This window comes from Tenrec ecaudatus, chromosome 8, assembly GCF_050624435.1.
Source record: "Tenrec ecaudatus isolate mTenEca1 chromosome 8, mTenEca1.hap1, whole genome shotgun sequence".
Lineage (NCBI taxonomy): Eukaryota > Metazoa > Chordata > Mammalia > Afrosoricida > Tenrecidae > Tenrec > Tenrec ecaudatus.
This window is the reverse complement of record NC_134537.1, coordinates 117,891,334-117,909,022: the sequence shown is the minus strand read 5'-3', so window position 1 is coordinate 117,909,022 and position 17,689 is coordinate 117,891,334. Positions and strand designations below refer to the sequence as shown.

Here is a 17,689-nt window from a genome sequence, read left to right as displayed (position 1 = left end):
GGGTCCCGGCCTTGTCCTTGAGCGCAGTGGTGGTTAGCCGTGCCTCTTTCTCTCAATGGCAACTCACGGAGCTTTCTGTACGCTTGGGACTTATGTGTTTTCTTGGTCCTACGAAGTCAGAGAGGAAAGTTGCCCCCTCTGAGATCCTCCCGCAGACAAAATGAATTTGACAGTTGCTTCACCAAAAGTCACACAAATGAACACCAGCCAGCCTCTAAAAGAGACGTGCTCATGTTTTCCATGAAACTCTAGGACGTGAACAACCACAATGAACGGCAGGCACTTCTCTGTGGGCAGCTGGCAAGCACTGTTCAGAAGGAATCCAGAGCCAGCAGCTTCTGTAACAGCCCCTCTGGGCTTCTCCGAACTGCCCTGCTTGGAAAGCAAAGTATCTATCTCTAGACTGAACATCCAATTGGATGCTGAAAATGGTAACACATATCAGGGCATCTCCTTTGTTGACCCGGTGTTTTACTTTTTAATTTTTATTTATTTATCCTGTTGGTTTAATTATTTTTATTTATTTTGTAAACGTTTTATTAGGGGCTCACACAACTGACCCCGTGTTTTAAAAGGTGAAACTGATACTCAATTTTTGGCCTTCTGTTGGTTCCAGAAAGGACTTCAGTAAGTTAAGAAAGAGAGTCTGCCCCCAGAGTGCCAAGAGAGAACCCAGGACCCTCCCCAGAAAAAGCTTTCCGTCTAAACCTTGGTCCATACTTGGGGAAGACATGGCAGTGCTAATGTTGCCAAACAACCTTCGTTTGTGATTTGAAATACATGATCAGTCCTTGTTTAGAGAGCCAGACTCTTATTAGACTGAATGGGTCCCCTTCACCACCATCGTTTCACAGCGTGAAGTAAGATCACAGGTGCACGGGCACATTCCAGAGTGAAAATCAGGAGGAACTGTCTATCAGCAACAGTCAACAATTCTCCTGAGCACCACATTAGGCTGGCTGGTGGCTTCTTGTTGGTCTGTCGACCCAAGCATTGCCTTATCCCTGCAGGGGTTGATGCAGGAAGAACATTAGATCCTGGGCCACACAGCCAGAATCTAGACCAGTGTTCCCCACGGTGGGTGGTATGGGCCCCCAGAGGTTTGGGGGACAACCAGGGGTGGGCGCAGGGCTGCAAAAGCAGATGCCTGTACTTTACCCTGAATTAGGGGTTATAGTTCAAAAGTTTTCCTTGCCAGAGGGGCACTGAGTAATCTTTTTTTCTGGGAAAAAAAAAAAAAGAATGCTTGGCCAAAAAAGTTTGATCACATGGTTTAGACAGTGGGATTTTTAGCTTCTAGAAATGATGACTAATTTACCAATACTGTCCTTTGGGCAATCAGAAAACTCTAAATTTTTTTTGGCTTTGTTTTGATTTGGTTTATGTTCATCTGGCAAAAACCAAAAAACCAAACTCACTGTCATGGAGTTGATTTCAACTCATAGCGACATTACCAGACAGAGTAGACCTGGCCCTGTGGGCATCCCAGGAAGTAGCTCGTTGGGGAGCAGAGAAGCTGGGGGACTCACTAAGCTGCCCTCGCAGCAAACAGCCCACAGTGTAGCCTTCTGAAGGGCGTCAGGCATGTGAAGACCTCATCAGACTCTAAGAAAAGTTCTGGCTTCAACTGGAATTCCTTGGACAAAAGCAGCACATTTAGGCAGAAGAAGATGTTTACACACTTCCTGAAGCTGTCCCACACTTCTGGATCCTGTTAGAGGACGTCATCTCTCCAAATTCAGAGCTTAGAGACCGCTGCAGAGGAAGGAGGCTGGAGACCTACCCTGGAAAGTGAGCCCCGGGTGGTGAGCACACCCTAGCCCAGGAGGAGAGGTGCTTTCCGCCCCACCTGCTCCTTTTCAGGCTTCTCTCTTACAGTCAGGGATCGGGATGGAAGCCACAAGGACCTCAACCCTTGGAAAGTTTGTCTGGAAACCTCAGCTCCTAGTTCTAAGGAAGAATGCAAGGAGCGCTTGTGTCCGCCAGCCTGCCAGAACAATGGAGGCTCCGCAAAGATCACTATGGGTCAGGAAGCGCACCGACTACAGGTCTAGAGCAGCAGAGCTGAGTGTACCGATGCCATGCCGGTCAGTATGACAGCCACCAGCTATAGCCAGCGCTGGAGCACTTGAAATGTGGCTTGTATGACTGAGAAACTGGATTTTAAGGTGTACTTAATTTGCATTTGAATTCAGATAGCTACCCATGGCTATTGTTCTAGGCCTGTCAGTCCTCTTCAACTCACAGACCCACATCTTCCAGGTAGCAGCTGAGCTTTTAAGTCATGCCTTGCACCGACGAGGCCGGTGGCTTCCATATTGGGCAGTGCTTGGATAGACTCTGGAATCCAAGGTTCTGGCTTCTAATCCTGGTTTTGCCACTTGGAGGGGGGCTTCAAAAACAGTTGGTGGAAATTTTCCATTAGCATATATATATATGATAATGGTATTTGTGTGTGCCCTTGAAGAACTTAACCTAATCACTCTACACTTCAAATTTCCCACTGGAGAACTAGAAATGTTATTTGTACTTTCCCTAACGTCCTAACATAGTTGGGAGCTGGCATGAAATAACTGATGTAACGCACTTGGCCAGAATGAGTGTCTGGCTTCTGTCTCTCAATTTCCTTCTCTCTCTCTCTCTCTCTCTCTCTCTCTCTCTCTCTCTGTCTCTGTCTCTCTCTCTCCCCCCTTGTGGCAAATGCATAATCTCCTGTCCTTTTAGTGCTGGCGTGGGTCTCCATGTGGCTCCTCCAGCTCCAGGGCTCTGGCTCCATCAGGCTTCTCAACAGGAATACAAAGCAGAGAGAAGACTGTGTGTCCTGCCTCCATCGCCACTGGATCCACAAGACTTTATACCCACTGGCCTGTGATCTTCCTGCATTCAGTGTCATTGCATGTTATGTGAGTCTGAAGAAGAAATTATAGGCTGGTGTTGGATATATGGCCAACATTGGACTTATGGAGTTGATCTGGACTGGCTGGGATGTGTTCTTAATATACAATTACTCTTTATATAACGCTCCTTCTCATGCACATGAGTGTCTATGGATTTGTTTCTCTAGTCTGCCCAGACCAACACGCTCCTATTCTGCACGCAAAGGGAACTTCGTCAAGGAGCCGGAAGAGTTCCAAGAAGGTACCAAGCACCTTACCTGTGAAGAAGATGTAGGTGGAGCCTGTCTGGGCCTCGTCCTTCCTGCAGACGGAGCCGTTGCAGAGCTGCCCCCAGCAGCTGAACTCGCCAGTGTCCGCTGCAGTGGAGTTGACCAGGGCCAGCTGGCCATAGCGCTCGTGCTGTTTCACACTACAAACAAAGGGAGGTAGAAAGAAACGGAAGCATGTCGGCCCAGCCAGGGCCCTGCAGCCCTGTGCTTCTTTGTTCTCAGATGCAAACACCCCAGTGGACTCCAAGAGCCACCTCGAAGATTGTACATGCCTGGTGTGTGTGTGTGTGTGTGTGTGTGTGTGTGTGTGTGTGTAGGAGAGGGGGGAGGCTTGGAAGGGAGGAGACAGAGAGAAACGCTTTCCTTAAAGGTAAATAATAAATGATCATTGTGTTTTCCAAAGAGGGGACAGTCTCCTGACCTCAGAACTGGGGTTTCCATTAAGCCAAAGCCCGGATGCATTAGCAACAGAAGCTCAGCCCGAGGCCTGGGGCGTGGGTGTTGCTCAAAGGCTTTGTTGCAAATGAATGCATCTAAAGAGCCCGGTCCACGCTCCAGATGCAGAATATAAACTTGGAACCGCAGGATGGCACGTTGTCGTATTAAAGATGCAAAACTACTCCTTAAGGAAAACAAAAGTACTGGCTGCTAAAGATGCCGGACCCTCAATAGGCAGGCCCCCCACTGGCGTAGTGCTCAGCACCCTTGGGCATGTGCACTTGACCTTTGGCCCTTTGATTTCTGCTTTCTCTTCTCTTGCGTTACCTCCATTACCACAATCTTGTCCTGGGTGATCTCACCGCAGTACTTCAAATGGAGTGCACAGTGAAATGCCAGCTGTGTTGCCCGAATCACAGCCTGGTCTGGGTTCACTGCTGAATAGCTGTTGGGACCACAAGTTTGTGCTGCCAAGAGCTGCCTCTGTACTCCCACTCCGCCAACTGCATCTTGTCAACTGAGCGGAAATCTCTCCTCCTTCAGGAAGCTTCTAATTAGAGTCAGCTTTCTCCTAGTGATGTAATGGGCTCCCTTGTCCTCTCCTGGGATCCTCCCGGCTTCCTGTTGACACCAGCTGGGGCAAACTTGGAGGGCAGAGACTGTGCCATATTTGTTTTATGACAGAATACAGTAAAAATTCCACAAGGAAAGTCTGCCTTGAAATTGAACTGCGCCCCAGCATTGGGCCTGGGGTTCCCGCCAGGGGAGCTCTCCCACGTGAAGAGCAGGCATGTGGCTCCCTGGTTCGCAGAGGGCACTGAGGCTCAGGTAGAAGAGAGACTGAGCTCCACCGAAGGCGAAGGACTGAACAAGCCTGCCCTGGAGCCATTACGTAAGAAATGCAGCTAAAGCACTCCAGGCAGTGCCTGCTTCATAGCATTATCTTAACTGGGTCCTAGCTACACAGATTAGTAGTAATTGCTATAAAATATCGCTTCTACAATGGCAAATAATACACGCCCGACTTGGAGATAGTACAACAGATAAAACCAGTAAACACCGAGCATATTAAGAACCTGTTAAGGAGTTGAAAGATCAGAAAAGGCCTCCCAGGAGTGCTCCGGACTCGGGTGGGGGCTCTAAGGAAAGACAGCACCGGGCTAGAGAGGGGGAAGGCCCTCAAGATGAATCAAGCGGAGCTTCAGAGGTGAAGGTGAAGTTGAGAGGGAAGGAGGGCTGCTGCCGCAGGAGACTATGAGCCTCACAAAGGCTGGGGACGGGCTGCCTTGCCCCCTCCATGGCCTCAGTGCGTTGTTCTTGCCTGGTGGAGAGAAGGCAATCCATGAGATAGATGCAGGGGCAGGATTAAGGAACACATTGTTGAGACCAGCCAGGGAGGTACGTTTTACTCAGTGGCAGAGGCTGGAAGTGACAGACCCATGACCTCATGACAAGTGCCAAGAGAATCGGCGTGGATGAGAAGAAAAGATGGGGACGTGACGAGGCTGGTCAACCGACAGGTGTGAGATGCTGGGACCTGGGTGGGGTGTTAGGAGTGTGCATTAGTCTAGGTACTTTAGAGAAACAAATCCACAGAAACTCATGTATAAGAGAGAGTTTTATATAAAGAGTAAGTGCAAATCAAGGAACCACCCCAACCCAGTGCTGTCCAACCCAGTGTTGCCCACAAGTCCAACATTAACCCATAATGTCCAACACCAATCCACAAAGTCCTCCTCCATCTCACAAAACAGACGCAATGATGCTGACTGCAGGAAGAAAGCCGAGTCAGTGAATGGGTAAACATCTCAGCACTGGCAGGGTCTCCACACGTGTGCTCCAGCACCCAGGGCTGCATCAGGGTAGGCCCATGCGGCTTCTCCTCAGGGATGTCTTTCAGGAAGTGAGCCTTGTCAGCTGAAGGAGGGAACTGGCTAAGGTAGCTGCACCCTGTTCCGACCATCAGAAAGCAAGAGACCTGAGAACTAGAAAGGCGAGGCTCACCGAGCCATTTATCCCTCCGCCTTTCAATTAACCCCACATGTGTTGTTTATCGGCCAGGTTGGCACAATAAACCAACTTCCTCAGAGTGGGACCGAGAGAAATCCAAGGAATGTTGTTTGGGGAGGAAATTTTATGCTATGTCCAAGGGATTGGTGAACAAGATCATTTGTAAGGATGACTCGAATTACGTTTCTGGGTCAGAAACAAACAGGCTTGTGTCTGACTGAAATGGAATGACTGGGAAGAGAGGCATTTGTGGTCGGCAAAAGTAACAGATTCGCTACAGGCTCGTTCCCATGTAGGGAGGTCCCCTGAGCAGCTGGAAATGCTGACCTAGCTCTCGGGGGGGGGGGGGGGGGGAGGTCCTGGGAGAGTCAGCGGCCTGCTGGGAAGAGCAGAAGCCAAAGGAATGAATGAGACAAAAAAAACCAAAAACGAACAGAAGAGAAAGAAATGGTTGAGGACAAAACTGAGAGGCAAAACCAGGGGATGAGGAGGAGAAGGAGGCGACAGAAAGAAGAATCAAGAAGAGGATCATCGACGAGGCCACGGGAGACTCAGGTCTCTGACGGTGGCGGATGCCTTTCAGGGAGAACCACGAACATAAGCTCACGCGTGCGTGCGCAGACACACATTTCGTCTGGCTGAATGGAAACGTCCACTAACCATCAAAAGAGCAATTTCGATTGTGCAGTTGGAACTGGATTTCAATGGGTTGGACAGATGAGAAAGTGAAGGGAAAATGGAAGAGGGGCATAAAAATCTGACCCCTTGCCAACAGCTCAGAGGCAGGTGGAGCTCAGAGGCAGGTGGAGCTCAGAGGTGGAGAACCAGCTCAGAGCAAGCACCTTCTCCAGGTGCAGCCCCGCTGACCCCAGCCACGTTTTAAGTATCAGGTGGCGTTCTTACCATCCCCAGCAAGGAACTGGGCACATACCGATGAAGCCTTGAGGGTAAGCCAACCTCCACCATGAAAGCTGCATCCATATCTTTAGCAGGATTGGGGGTGGAAGGAAGGAAATGCTCTGGAAAACATTTCTGGATTTTCCCACCCCCTCTTACATGTGAACAATATGAAACAGGAAACAAATTATTTAGCAGGATTACAGCTGAAATGCCTGGACTTAAAGTTGCCACTGCTACTGATGCCCTCACTGAGTCCAGGCAGCAACTCGTCTGAGGGGTTGGAATTGGACCCAAAGCCTCCGTGGGCAGAATCTGTCCCAGGAACTGTACCCGGGCTCACGGAGCACCGCTGAGCTGCTTTCTGGGAGATGTTTTCCCCAAAGGCCCTTCTCTTGCAACCACTTGACAACTCCAGGAAGGTCGGAAGAAGTGGAGGCTTGAAGTAGCCAAAAGAAGTACTGCAGCGAACTGCTCATAAAAAGTGTAATGTCCTAAGATGAGCACAATTTACACTGATTGCGAACTACCCATATCAGCTCATGTCGGGTTCTTTTAAAACCCAAACGGAACTCACTGCCATCCTGTCCATCCTGACTCAGGACAGGCTAGAACTGGCCCTCCGCGCTTTTGAGCTTGTGACTCTGTGGGGGAGGAGAAAGGCTCACCTTTCTCCCAAGGAGAGGTTGGCGGCCTGTTTCGAACTGCCGACCTGCGGAAAGCAGCCCCACATATAACCACGACGCCACCAGGGTTCCAAGTTCTTCTGAACTAGCCTTTGAAGCCTCCCCCAGGGCCCGTGACATGGGAGAGGCTGCTAGGTCCCAAAGGGAGGGAGTGTGCAGGAGCCCTGGTGACAAGAGCGAGGTACGGGTTGGGCTGCTCACCACAGGCGGGCTATTTGAAATCGCCTTGGATGAAAGGGGAGACTGGCCGCTTTCATAACGTTGACATACTTGGGAACCCCAGGGGGCAGTTTCTCTCTGGCCAGTAGGGTCCCCGTAAGTCAGAACTGACTCCGCAGCCGTGAGTTTGGTTGTGGGTGCGGGACGCATATGATTTCCCGCTCCTCAACCCCACTTGTGACCAGCATCGTTCTCTCTGCAAGCCAAGAAAAGGAGGTACGGCCTGGGTTACAAAATAATTATTCACTTGTCCCACACGTATTGCTTAGCCATTTTACACACTCTGACTTATTTCATCTTCAGAACAGCCCGGTGAGGGCGATGCTATTATTACAGGCATTTCAACTTTTCAAAATTTGCTGTACAGACAGACACCCACCATGGAGTTGCTTCTCCAATGGCAACTCGGCGTGTGGGAAGGACAGTTCCACAGCGTCTTCCCGGGCGTCACCTTTTCTCTTTTCTTTTTAAAGGAATTATATTGACAGGTAATTCTCACAACCTGATTCAATGGCTCAATCATATTACAAAGAGTTGTACAAGCATTGCCACTCTCAATTTTAGGCCATTCGTCTTTCCTTTTTAAAAAGATTTTATTGGGGGCTCGTACAATTCTTATTACAATCCATACATGCATCCATTGTATGTCAACCACATTTGTACATTTGTTGCCCTCATCATTCTCAAAACATTTGCTTTCTACTTGAGTCCTTGGTATCAGCTCCTCATTTTCCCCTCCCTCCCCACTCCCCTCTCCCTCATGAACCCTTGATAATTTATAAATTATTATTTTGTCATATCTTACACTGTCTGATGTCTCCCTTCATCCACTTTTCTGTTGCCTGGCCCCCAGGGAGGGGGTTATATGTAGCTCCTTGTAATTGGTTCCCTCTTTCCACCCCATCTTCTCTCCACCCTCCCAGTACCACCATTCTCACCATTGGTCCTGAGGGCATCATCTGTCCTGGATTCCCTGTGTTTCAAGTTCCTATCTGTACCAGTGTACATCCTCTGGTCTAGCCAGATTTGTAAGGTAGAATTGCGATCATGATAGTGGGGGCAGGAAGCATTTAAGATGTAGAGGAAAGTTGTATGTTTAATCATTTCTCCCCTGCACCCTGACTGGCTCATCTCCTCCCCACGACCCTTCAGTAAGGGGGTGTCCAGTTGCCCACAGATGGGCTTTGGGTCTCCACTCTGCATTCACCCTCATTTACAATGATATGATTTTTTGTTCTTTGATGACTAATACCTGATCCCATTGACACATTGTGGTCACACAGGCTGGTGTGCTTCGATGCTTCTGAGCTAGATGGCTGCTTGTTTACCTGCAAGCCTTTAAGACCCCAGACGCCAGATCTTTTGATAGCCAGTCACCATCAGCTTTCTTCACATTTGCTTATACACACATTTGTCTTCAGCGATCATGTTGGGAAGGTGTGCATCATGGAATGCCAATTTAGTAGAACAAAGTGTTCTTGCATTGAGGAAATACTTGAGTGGAAGTCCAATGTCCATCTGGTACCTTAATACTAAACCTATAAACATATATGCACATAATCTATTTCCCCACCATCCTATATAAATATATTTACATATTTACATGCTCGTATTTAGACCTCTATAAATACCCTTTGTCTCCTAGTTCTTTCCTCTATTTCCTTTTACTTTCCTCTTGTCCCACTATCATGCTCAGCCTTCATTTGGGTTTCAGTAATTTCTCTTGGTTACATTGCCCTTACCAGGCCACTCACACCCTCCTTGCCACTAATTTTGGATCACTCTTTGCTCCCTTGTCCCTGGGTTGGTCAGCACCACCTCCTTACCCCCGCCTCCCCTTCTTCCATGTCCCCCTGAACCATCGGTCCCATTGTTTTCTCCTCCAGACTGTTCATCCAGCCTATCTTATCTAGATAGATCTGCAGAGATAATAATATGCACCCAAAAAACATGGAATTGCAAGACAAAGCGACAAAACACGATGACAGCAAAAAAGAAAACAAATGACCCTTAAAAGAATAAATTTAAAAAAAAGAAAAAGAACATTTTTTAAAAAGAGAGAAAAACCTGTAAATAGATCAAGGTCTGATTTTTTAACTCTGACATGTCCTCCAGTCAAGTCCGATGGGGTGCCACGCTCTGGTCCCCGAGTCTGTCCTTTGTACTTCCTCCGGAGCTCCCTGCTCTGCTCCCCTCGTTGCTCGGCCGCACGCCTTTAGTGGTCTGCCTCAGTGTCTCAGGGTCAGTCCGGGACAGTCCTGATGGAATCTCCAGTGTTGTGCCCCCATAGGGCCATGGGTCAAAGAGGGATGTCATGTCTCATAGTGGGATCAGCCATATGGTCCACAGAGTGTCACCTTTTGGAAACTAATGGCCAGGCTTGTCTTCTGATCACCTCTGGGTGAGTTCCAGCCACCAACCTTTTGGCTAGTCGTTGAGGCCTTAACAGTGTGCACGAGAGACTCCTCCACACCGAGTCAGTGAGGACTAGTGTCCTGGAGTTGATGGACTCCTATGCACAACAGAAGGGAACACTGCCCGGACCGCGTCATCCTCCCAAGTGTTCCTCTGAGCCTTGGTGGCAGCAACGGCATCACTCCATCCCCTGGAGGACCTGCCTCTCTACCAAACGTGATGCCCTTCTCCAGGGGCGGGTCTCTCCCGACAGCACGTCCAACGTGTGTAAGACATGTCTTGCCATCCTTGCCTCCAAGGGGCACTCTGGCCATAGTTCTTCCAGGAAACACGTCTTTGTCCTTTTGCCAACACCAATATTCTCCATCTGCTCCACAGTTCAAACGCATTGATTCTTCTTTGGTCTTCCATATTCAGTGTCCAACGTTCACATGTGTAGTAGAAGATACTGTGGGCTGGCGCATACTAGCTCTCAAAGTAACATTCTCATGTTTCAAGTCTCTAAAGAGGTCTTGTGCAGCAGAGTTACGCAATGTAAAATGTCTGCTTTCTCTCTTGACGGGTTCTTCCATTGATTGTGGAGTCAAGCAAGACCAATTCCTTGACAACTTCAACCTTTTCTCCATTTATCATGGTGCTATGTATGGGTTCCATTGTGAGGATTTTGACATTCTCTACGCTGTGTGATAATCCATACTGAAGGCCACAATCCCTGATCTTCATCAGCAAGAGCTTCAATTCCTCCTCACTCTCAGCAAGCAAGGTTGTGTTACTTGCCTGTTGTAGGTTGTTAGTAAGCCTTCCTCTAATCCTGATGCCCCACTCTTCTTCATACTCTCCAGTTTCTCCGAGGCTTTCATCAGCATACAGATTGAGTTAATATGGTGAGAAGAGAAACACCTGATACACTCTTTTCCCAATTTAAAGCCATTCCTTGTTCTGTTTGCATAACTGCCTCTTGATCCATGCACAAGTTCTGCAGGAGCACAGTGAATTATTCTAGAATTCCTATTCTTCTCAAGGTTATGTCCGGTTTGTTATGATCCACATAGCCAAATGCCTTGGGATAGTCCATAAAACACAAGTATTTCTCCGGGTGTTCTCTGCTGCTGTTAGCCATGATCCAACTGGCATCAGCCATGAAATCTCTTGTTCCATGTCCTCTCTTGAATCCAGTCTGAACTTCTGGCAGCTCCCTGTCAGTCTACTGCTACAACCGTTGTTGGATGATCTTCAGCAAAATTTTACTTGCATGTGTTATTAATTATATTGTTCTATAATTTTCACAATCTCTTTGGTCACCTTTCTTTGAAATGGGTACAAATATGGATCCCTTCCAGTCAACTGGTTCAGTAGCTGTCTTCCAAATTTCCTAGCACAGATGTGTAAGAGCTTCCAGTGCTTCATCAGGTTGTTCCATTGGGATTCCATCAACTCCCGGAGCCTTGTTTTTGACTAACCCCTTCAGTGCAGCTTGAACTTCTTCCTTCAGGACCATTGCCTCTGGCTCACATGCTCCTCCTGAAGTGGTGGGATGCCGGCGAGGTCTTTTGAGCACAGTGACACTGTGTGTTCTTCCCATCTTCTTTTGATGCTTCCGGCATCACTCAATATTTGACCATAAAATTTTTCAAGATTACAACTCCAGGTCTGAGATTTTTCTTGAGTTCTTTAAGTTTCAGATATGTTGAGTGTGCTCTACCTTTCTAGTCTTCTAATTCTAGGTCTTTTCACATTTCATTATAATATTTCACTCTGTCTTTTGGGGCTGCCTTTGAAATTTTCTATTCAGCTCTTTGACTTCATAATTTCTTCTATATGCTTTAGCTACTCTATATCTTCTGACACCTTTTTGTTTTTCAGTTTGTAATAACCTTTCTTCTTTTTTATATAAATAATTTTATTGGGGGCTCTTTCAGCTCTTATAACAATCCATACATCAATTGTATCAAGCACATTTGTACATATGTTGCCATCATCATTTTCAAATATTTTCTTTCTACTTGAGCCGTTGGTACCAGCTCCTCTTTTTATTCCCTCCCTCCCCACCCTCCCACCTTTGTGAACCCTTGACAAATTATAAATTATTATTTTCATGTCTTACACTGTCTGCTGTCTCCCTTCACCCACATTTCTGTTGTTCCTCCCACTGCAGGGGTTTATGTCAATCATTGTGATCGGATCCCGTTCTCCCCTCTACCTTTCCCCTACCCTCATAGTACCATTACTCCCATAACTGATCTTGAGGCATTTATCTATTTTAGAGTCCATGTGTTGAGAACTCTTATCGGTACCAGTGTACATGCTCCATTCTAGCTGTATTTGTAAGGTAGAACTGGGGTCATGATAGTGGGGAGCGGGGGAGGAAGCATTAAAGAACTAGAGGAATGTTGTATGTTTCATTGGTACTATACTGCACCCTGGTTGACCCGGCCCTTCCTTGTGACCCTTCTGTAAGGGGATGTCCAATTTTCTACAGATGGACTTTGGGTCTCCACTCTGGTCCCCCTCATTCGCATCAATATGGTTGTTTTGGGTCTTCTGATGCCTGATATCTGATCCTGTCAAAACCCCATGATAACACCGGCTGGTTTGCTTCTTCCATGTGGGTTTTGTTGCTTCCCTGCTAGATGGCTGCTTGTTTATCTTCAAGTCTTTAAGACCCCAGATGCTTTATCTTTTGATAGCTGGGCACCATCATTTTTCTTCACCATATTTGCTTATGTACCCATTTTGTCTTCCGGGATCATGTTGGGAAGGTGAGCATCACAGAATGCCAGGTTATTTGAACAAAGTGTCTTGCTTTGAGGGAGTACTTGAGTAGAGGCCCAGTGTCATCTGCTACCTTACCTTAATATTTAACATATATGTACATAGATCTATGTCCCTGTTATTATATAATTATATTTACATATGTTCATGTCTGTATTTATGCCTCTATAAATGTCCTTTGCCTCCTACTTCTTTTCTCTATTTCCTTTTACTTTCCTCTTGTCCCATTGTCATGCTCAGCCTTCATTCAGCTCTCAGTAATTCCTCTTGGCTACATTACACTTGATCAAACCTTACCAGGCATTCTATGTCCTCCTCGCCATCAATTTTATATAACTTGTTGTTCCCTTATCCTTGGGTTTGTTGGCTTCCCCCTTGCCTTCCCCTACCTCCCTCTCTCCCATTTCTCCCTGGAACTGTTGGTCCCATTGTTTTCTCCTTGGGATTGTTTACCGTGCCTATCTTATAGAGAGAGACATGAAAAAACAAAAAATAAAGAAAAGCCTATAAATAGTTCCAGGTCTGTCTGTTGAACTTTATGAGTGTTTTTCAGTCAAGTCTGATAAGGTGGCAAGCCCTGCCCCCAAAGTCTATTTTTGGGATTCCTCAGAGACTTCATTACTTTGTTCCCCTTGCTGCTCTGTTGCTCTCCGTTCCTGTTTCTCCCCGGCGTGGTGGGGTCAGACTGGGCACAATTCCTGCATTGTGTCTCCAGTGTTGTCCCCCAAAGAGCTATGGGGCAGTGAGGGGACACCATGCCTCATAGTAGGCCGGTCCTACAGTCTTCTCTGTGCATTGGCTGCTCCGAGCAGGAATATCATCCTCTGGACTTGATTGGCCAGGATTCGGTCCATTCTCTCTTTCTCTCTCCTTCCCTCATAGTTTGCTCCCACGTATTCTGAGTAGACCCACCCCTCTCCCCGAGATGTAGCTTAAACATGTTTAATCTTCAACCTCTCAGTTAGCAGCCTGGTACTTAATCACTGCACCGCCAGGACCTTTAAAGATGTACTAGGCACTGTTTGAAGACCTTCCCACATCTGAACATTCACTTCATGACACTTGGCTATTACGAAAGACCCATGTTAGTACAGTAGATTTGGTTTTTGCTAAATGAAAAAAAAAATCTGAAGAGGCTTTTTGCTTTTCAAAAAAAAAAAAAAGGCAGAAAGTGAAACTGGCATTCAGCATTTGTCTTGCAGGAAGCCATTCAACAGGCAGTACGCACCCCAAGCAGGGAGAGGGACCTCTCCCAGTTCCTTCCCTCCAGAGCCGCCACAGCTTTGAGCTATGTCCGTGGACAAGTTGTATATGTTACGTGGTCAGACTAGTAGGGTTTGGTTTGGGTTTTGAGTCTGAGAATGCTTACATCTTTTCCCCATATCAACTAATGCTAATCACTTCTTTGCTTTACATCATTTTGGCTTACAGAAGGATGTGAAGGAGACGTATGTTCCTGTATTGTAGGAGCGCATACAGAGACAGGCGCTTTCCAAGGCTGCATAGTAAGTGTTGGAACTCCCCGTGAAGAAGCTGAAGCTCATTTTAAGTAGGTTGCCCAGAGCCACTCAATTCTCAAAACCAAAATCTGCCCGCCCTTAAGTCAGTCTTTCCACTGACCCCTTTGTATGAAGCACATTTAAGGGATACAGTGAAGAGAAGGGATTAAGATTCAACTTCCATTTCAAAACTGAGTGAGTAAGCTCCTTCCACAAGCAAGGAGCTGTACCACACATACGAGGATTCTTGCTCATATGTATTTGTCAGGTAAGGCCTGTGTCTACTTTAGGGCTCCGTGTGAGAATGTGTCAGAAGACACTTTCTCCAGGACATGCTGGGAGTGGCGCCAAAGCAACAGGGAAGAAATCCTGGGAACAGCCAGCTGAGCAGGATGTAGCAACACGGTCAGAATAGACGATAAAAAGAACGAAGTACATGTGGATGAGGAGCAGGGAGGGAATCAAAAATACAGACTGAGCAACTGTACTCCAACAAAGAGAGTTCCAATATTAGCCATTACCAAACCCAAACCAAACTCACTGCCCTCAAATTGATGCCCATTCACAGCGACTCTACAGGACAGAGTAGAACTGCCCCTGTGGGTTTCTGAGACTGCAACTCTTTAGAGGGGTAAAGAGCCTTAATGTGGCATTTCAGTCATTAAAAATGATGATGTGGTACAACTTGTAACCACACAGACATGTTCATAATACATTAGAAGAAAAAATTAACCACAGAAGAATTTGTACATTGTGATCCAATGTTTTATGTACTAAAAACTGGAAGATTCTTCACCACAGTGTTAAAACTGAGATTTTGGGTGATATTTTCTCTCTGTCTCTCTCTCTCTTAGGCTTTTCAGTAACAGCAAGGGGAGTAATGATTCCCTGAGGATGCAGGAAGATGGGGAGTGGAGGGAAGGGGGAGCTGATAGCAATGATGACTGTATAACCCCACTCGAAGAGAATGAATAACAGAATTGTAGGTGAATGGATATATTGGATGGGGTAAGCTATATAGAGATATATAGGCACACACAATGATAACAAGGGTTTCTGGGGGGAAACGTGGGGGAGTGGGGGGGAGGGGTTCTGATATCAAAGAGTTTGAGAAAAAAGAAAATGTTTTAAACTGATTGTAATAGCAATTGTACAATTATACTTTACCTATTTGTATTATGAAATGTTATGACATCTGCAACGGCTCTCAACAAAATGAATTAAAAACAAAAAATGCTCCTGTAGCCTCAGAAATCCTGTGGGCCAGTTCTACTCTGTCCTATACAGGTATCTCTTTTTACTTTTTGTTTGTCTGTTTATGTGCATCCAGCATCTTCAGTGCAGAGCCTCCTCTGCATCCAACCAGGCTTCTCATCACCCCAAGCACATCTGCTCATTTTCACCTGGGAGCCCCCTCACCTGCTCTTTCCCTCTAACTCCCTCTTTTCTTTACATTTGGGGTTTGTCAGGGTTTTATCTCAGGGAGACCATGTAGAGTTAATTGCATTAATAAAGTGGAGTTCCATTTCTGCAGTTCAACCCCACCTTCATCTGTGGCTGGGTAAACATTAACAAGTTAGTTAGTCGCCAGGTGTTCCATTTCCTCACATTGGCAACTGGAGGTGACCCGTGTTAAGAAATGTCCAAGGTCCTGGAACAATGGTGTGCAGAATACCTGCTCACTGATGGTAGGCACTATCCTGACTGCCCCTACACCCATGATTCCAACGTCTCACAGCCTGCATTTACTGCTTTTATTGGTATGTCTTAGGATATGCATATACCAAAAATTATACAGAGACATGAGGGGAAGCAAAAGTTCATGGGAAAATTTCATTGTTTTTTCATTCCATTTTCCCCCCACAAAATTGAAGCCACCTCAAATTTTGAGGTATTCTGCTTTGTAGTATGTCACCTTTTCAATTTGCTGTGATGTTGATTTTATTCTATCCTATCACATATGGTGAAGTGAATTTGTCATTCAGATTGGATGGCTTGCTAATAATTTACATCATTAGCAGGTGGGAACCCTGTTGAGAAGGGTTGGTCAGTTCTGCCATCCCTGATGCTTAAAATGAGCTGTCATGAGGTGGAAAGGAAGACCTTGGAGAGAGAGATAGTTATAACACGAGAGACAGCAGGCGACATTGACAAACAGTGGCAGCAGAACTAGGAGACTGGCAGAAGAGAGTGTGGTTGGGATTCCTGGCCAATGAACTGAGAAAACTGAGCACCTCCAGGTGGGAGGCTAGCTGGCAGTGAGTTGCTTCTGCCCATTGGATGGAGCTAGGCTTGTCACGACACAGAGCCAGAGAGCTGAGCACCTTCAAGTCAAGACTAACAACTGGCAGAGTGCCTTGTGGCACTTCTAAGTGGAGATACTGAGCTTTCTGACATGTATTCAACAAGGCCTAAAACAAGGCCTACCAGCTGTTGTTAGGTGCTCCATCTCATTTTTGACCAATTCCAATTTTCCTAGAGTCATACTTTTCACAATCCAAGTTCTGATCATCAGCAGCTTTTTGTAGCTATTTCTTCTTATCTCGAGCCATGCCCTATCAGCAAAGGAAGATTCCCCAAGGCTCCTTGTGGTGGTCACGCAATTTCATGTCAACTTGATAAATAAGAATGAAGGGGTGGAATCTAGCCTGTCAATCAGGTGCAAACCTGATGATCTCTCTCTGTGGGTGTGGCCTTCTCATAAGGATTCTGGAACTTCATCTCTTCCTCCCTGGAAGAACTTCATTTCTTCCTCAACGTTCTCTCTCGGCTAGACCTTCCTGGGGAAGAGCCACATGGAGCCACGCTGATGGCATCCAGAGCCCTGAAGCTGCAGCCACCACCACTGGATCCACAGGACTTTCCCCCACACCCAGCCTGTGATCTTCCTGCATTCGGCATCATTGTATGTGCTGCATGAGTCTAAGAGGAATTTATGAACTAGTATCAGACATATGGATTAATATTGGACTTATTATGGACTGGGCTGGGATTTTTTTATGAATGGACAATTGCTCTTTGATACATAGCTCTCTGTTACACACATAAGAGTCTGGATTTGTTTCTCTAGCCTAACTTGGCCTAACACACTCCACTCCCAGACTACACAACTCACATCACCATGATTCACTCCAAGATGACAGGTCCTCCTCAGTCACATTTTGAGTGCCCTCGGGCCTGAGGGGCACATCATCCAGCAGGGTCTCCAATAACTTTTTGCTCATACTTCTTAGGCCTTCGGTATCTGACAATGTCTCAAAGCTCTGCATAAGGTTTTCAGCAGTTCCTTCCTTTGAAATGGGGAGCCAACCCCCTTCTTCATGGACTGTTCTTAGTCTGCAAGCTCCACAGAAACTCATTCACGTTAGGTGACCCTGTGGCATTGGGAATACCAGTGACATAGCTTCTGGCATCACAGCAACACATCAGTACGTCAAACTGACGTACAGACAAGGGGAGGGGTCTGCCAGCACCGGGGAAGAAAAGGCCCTCCTGACCAAAGAACTGTATCCTGAGCCTTTCTGACCCTGAACGATAACAGGATACTTCCCTCCTACACCCATAAATGTGAGTACTGTCTGTTGCAT

At 46.7% G+C, this 17,689-nt stretch overlaps 1 protein-coding gene across 1 annotated transcript in view; it reads right to left on the bottom strand.

Moving 5' to 3' along the window:
- The window catches only part of PDGFRL (platelet derived growth factor receptor like), a 54,060-nt gene that overhangs the window by 5,286 nt on the left and 31,085 nt on the right, over nucleotides 1–17,689 (bottom strand). The window contains exon 3 of the mRNA XM_075556780.1: nucleotides 3,155–3,306. Coding sequence (XP_075412895.1) covers nucleotides 3,155–3,306 — 152 coding nt within the window. The remainder of the gene's footprint in view (nucleotides 1–3,154; nucleotides 3,307–17,689) is intronic.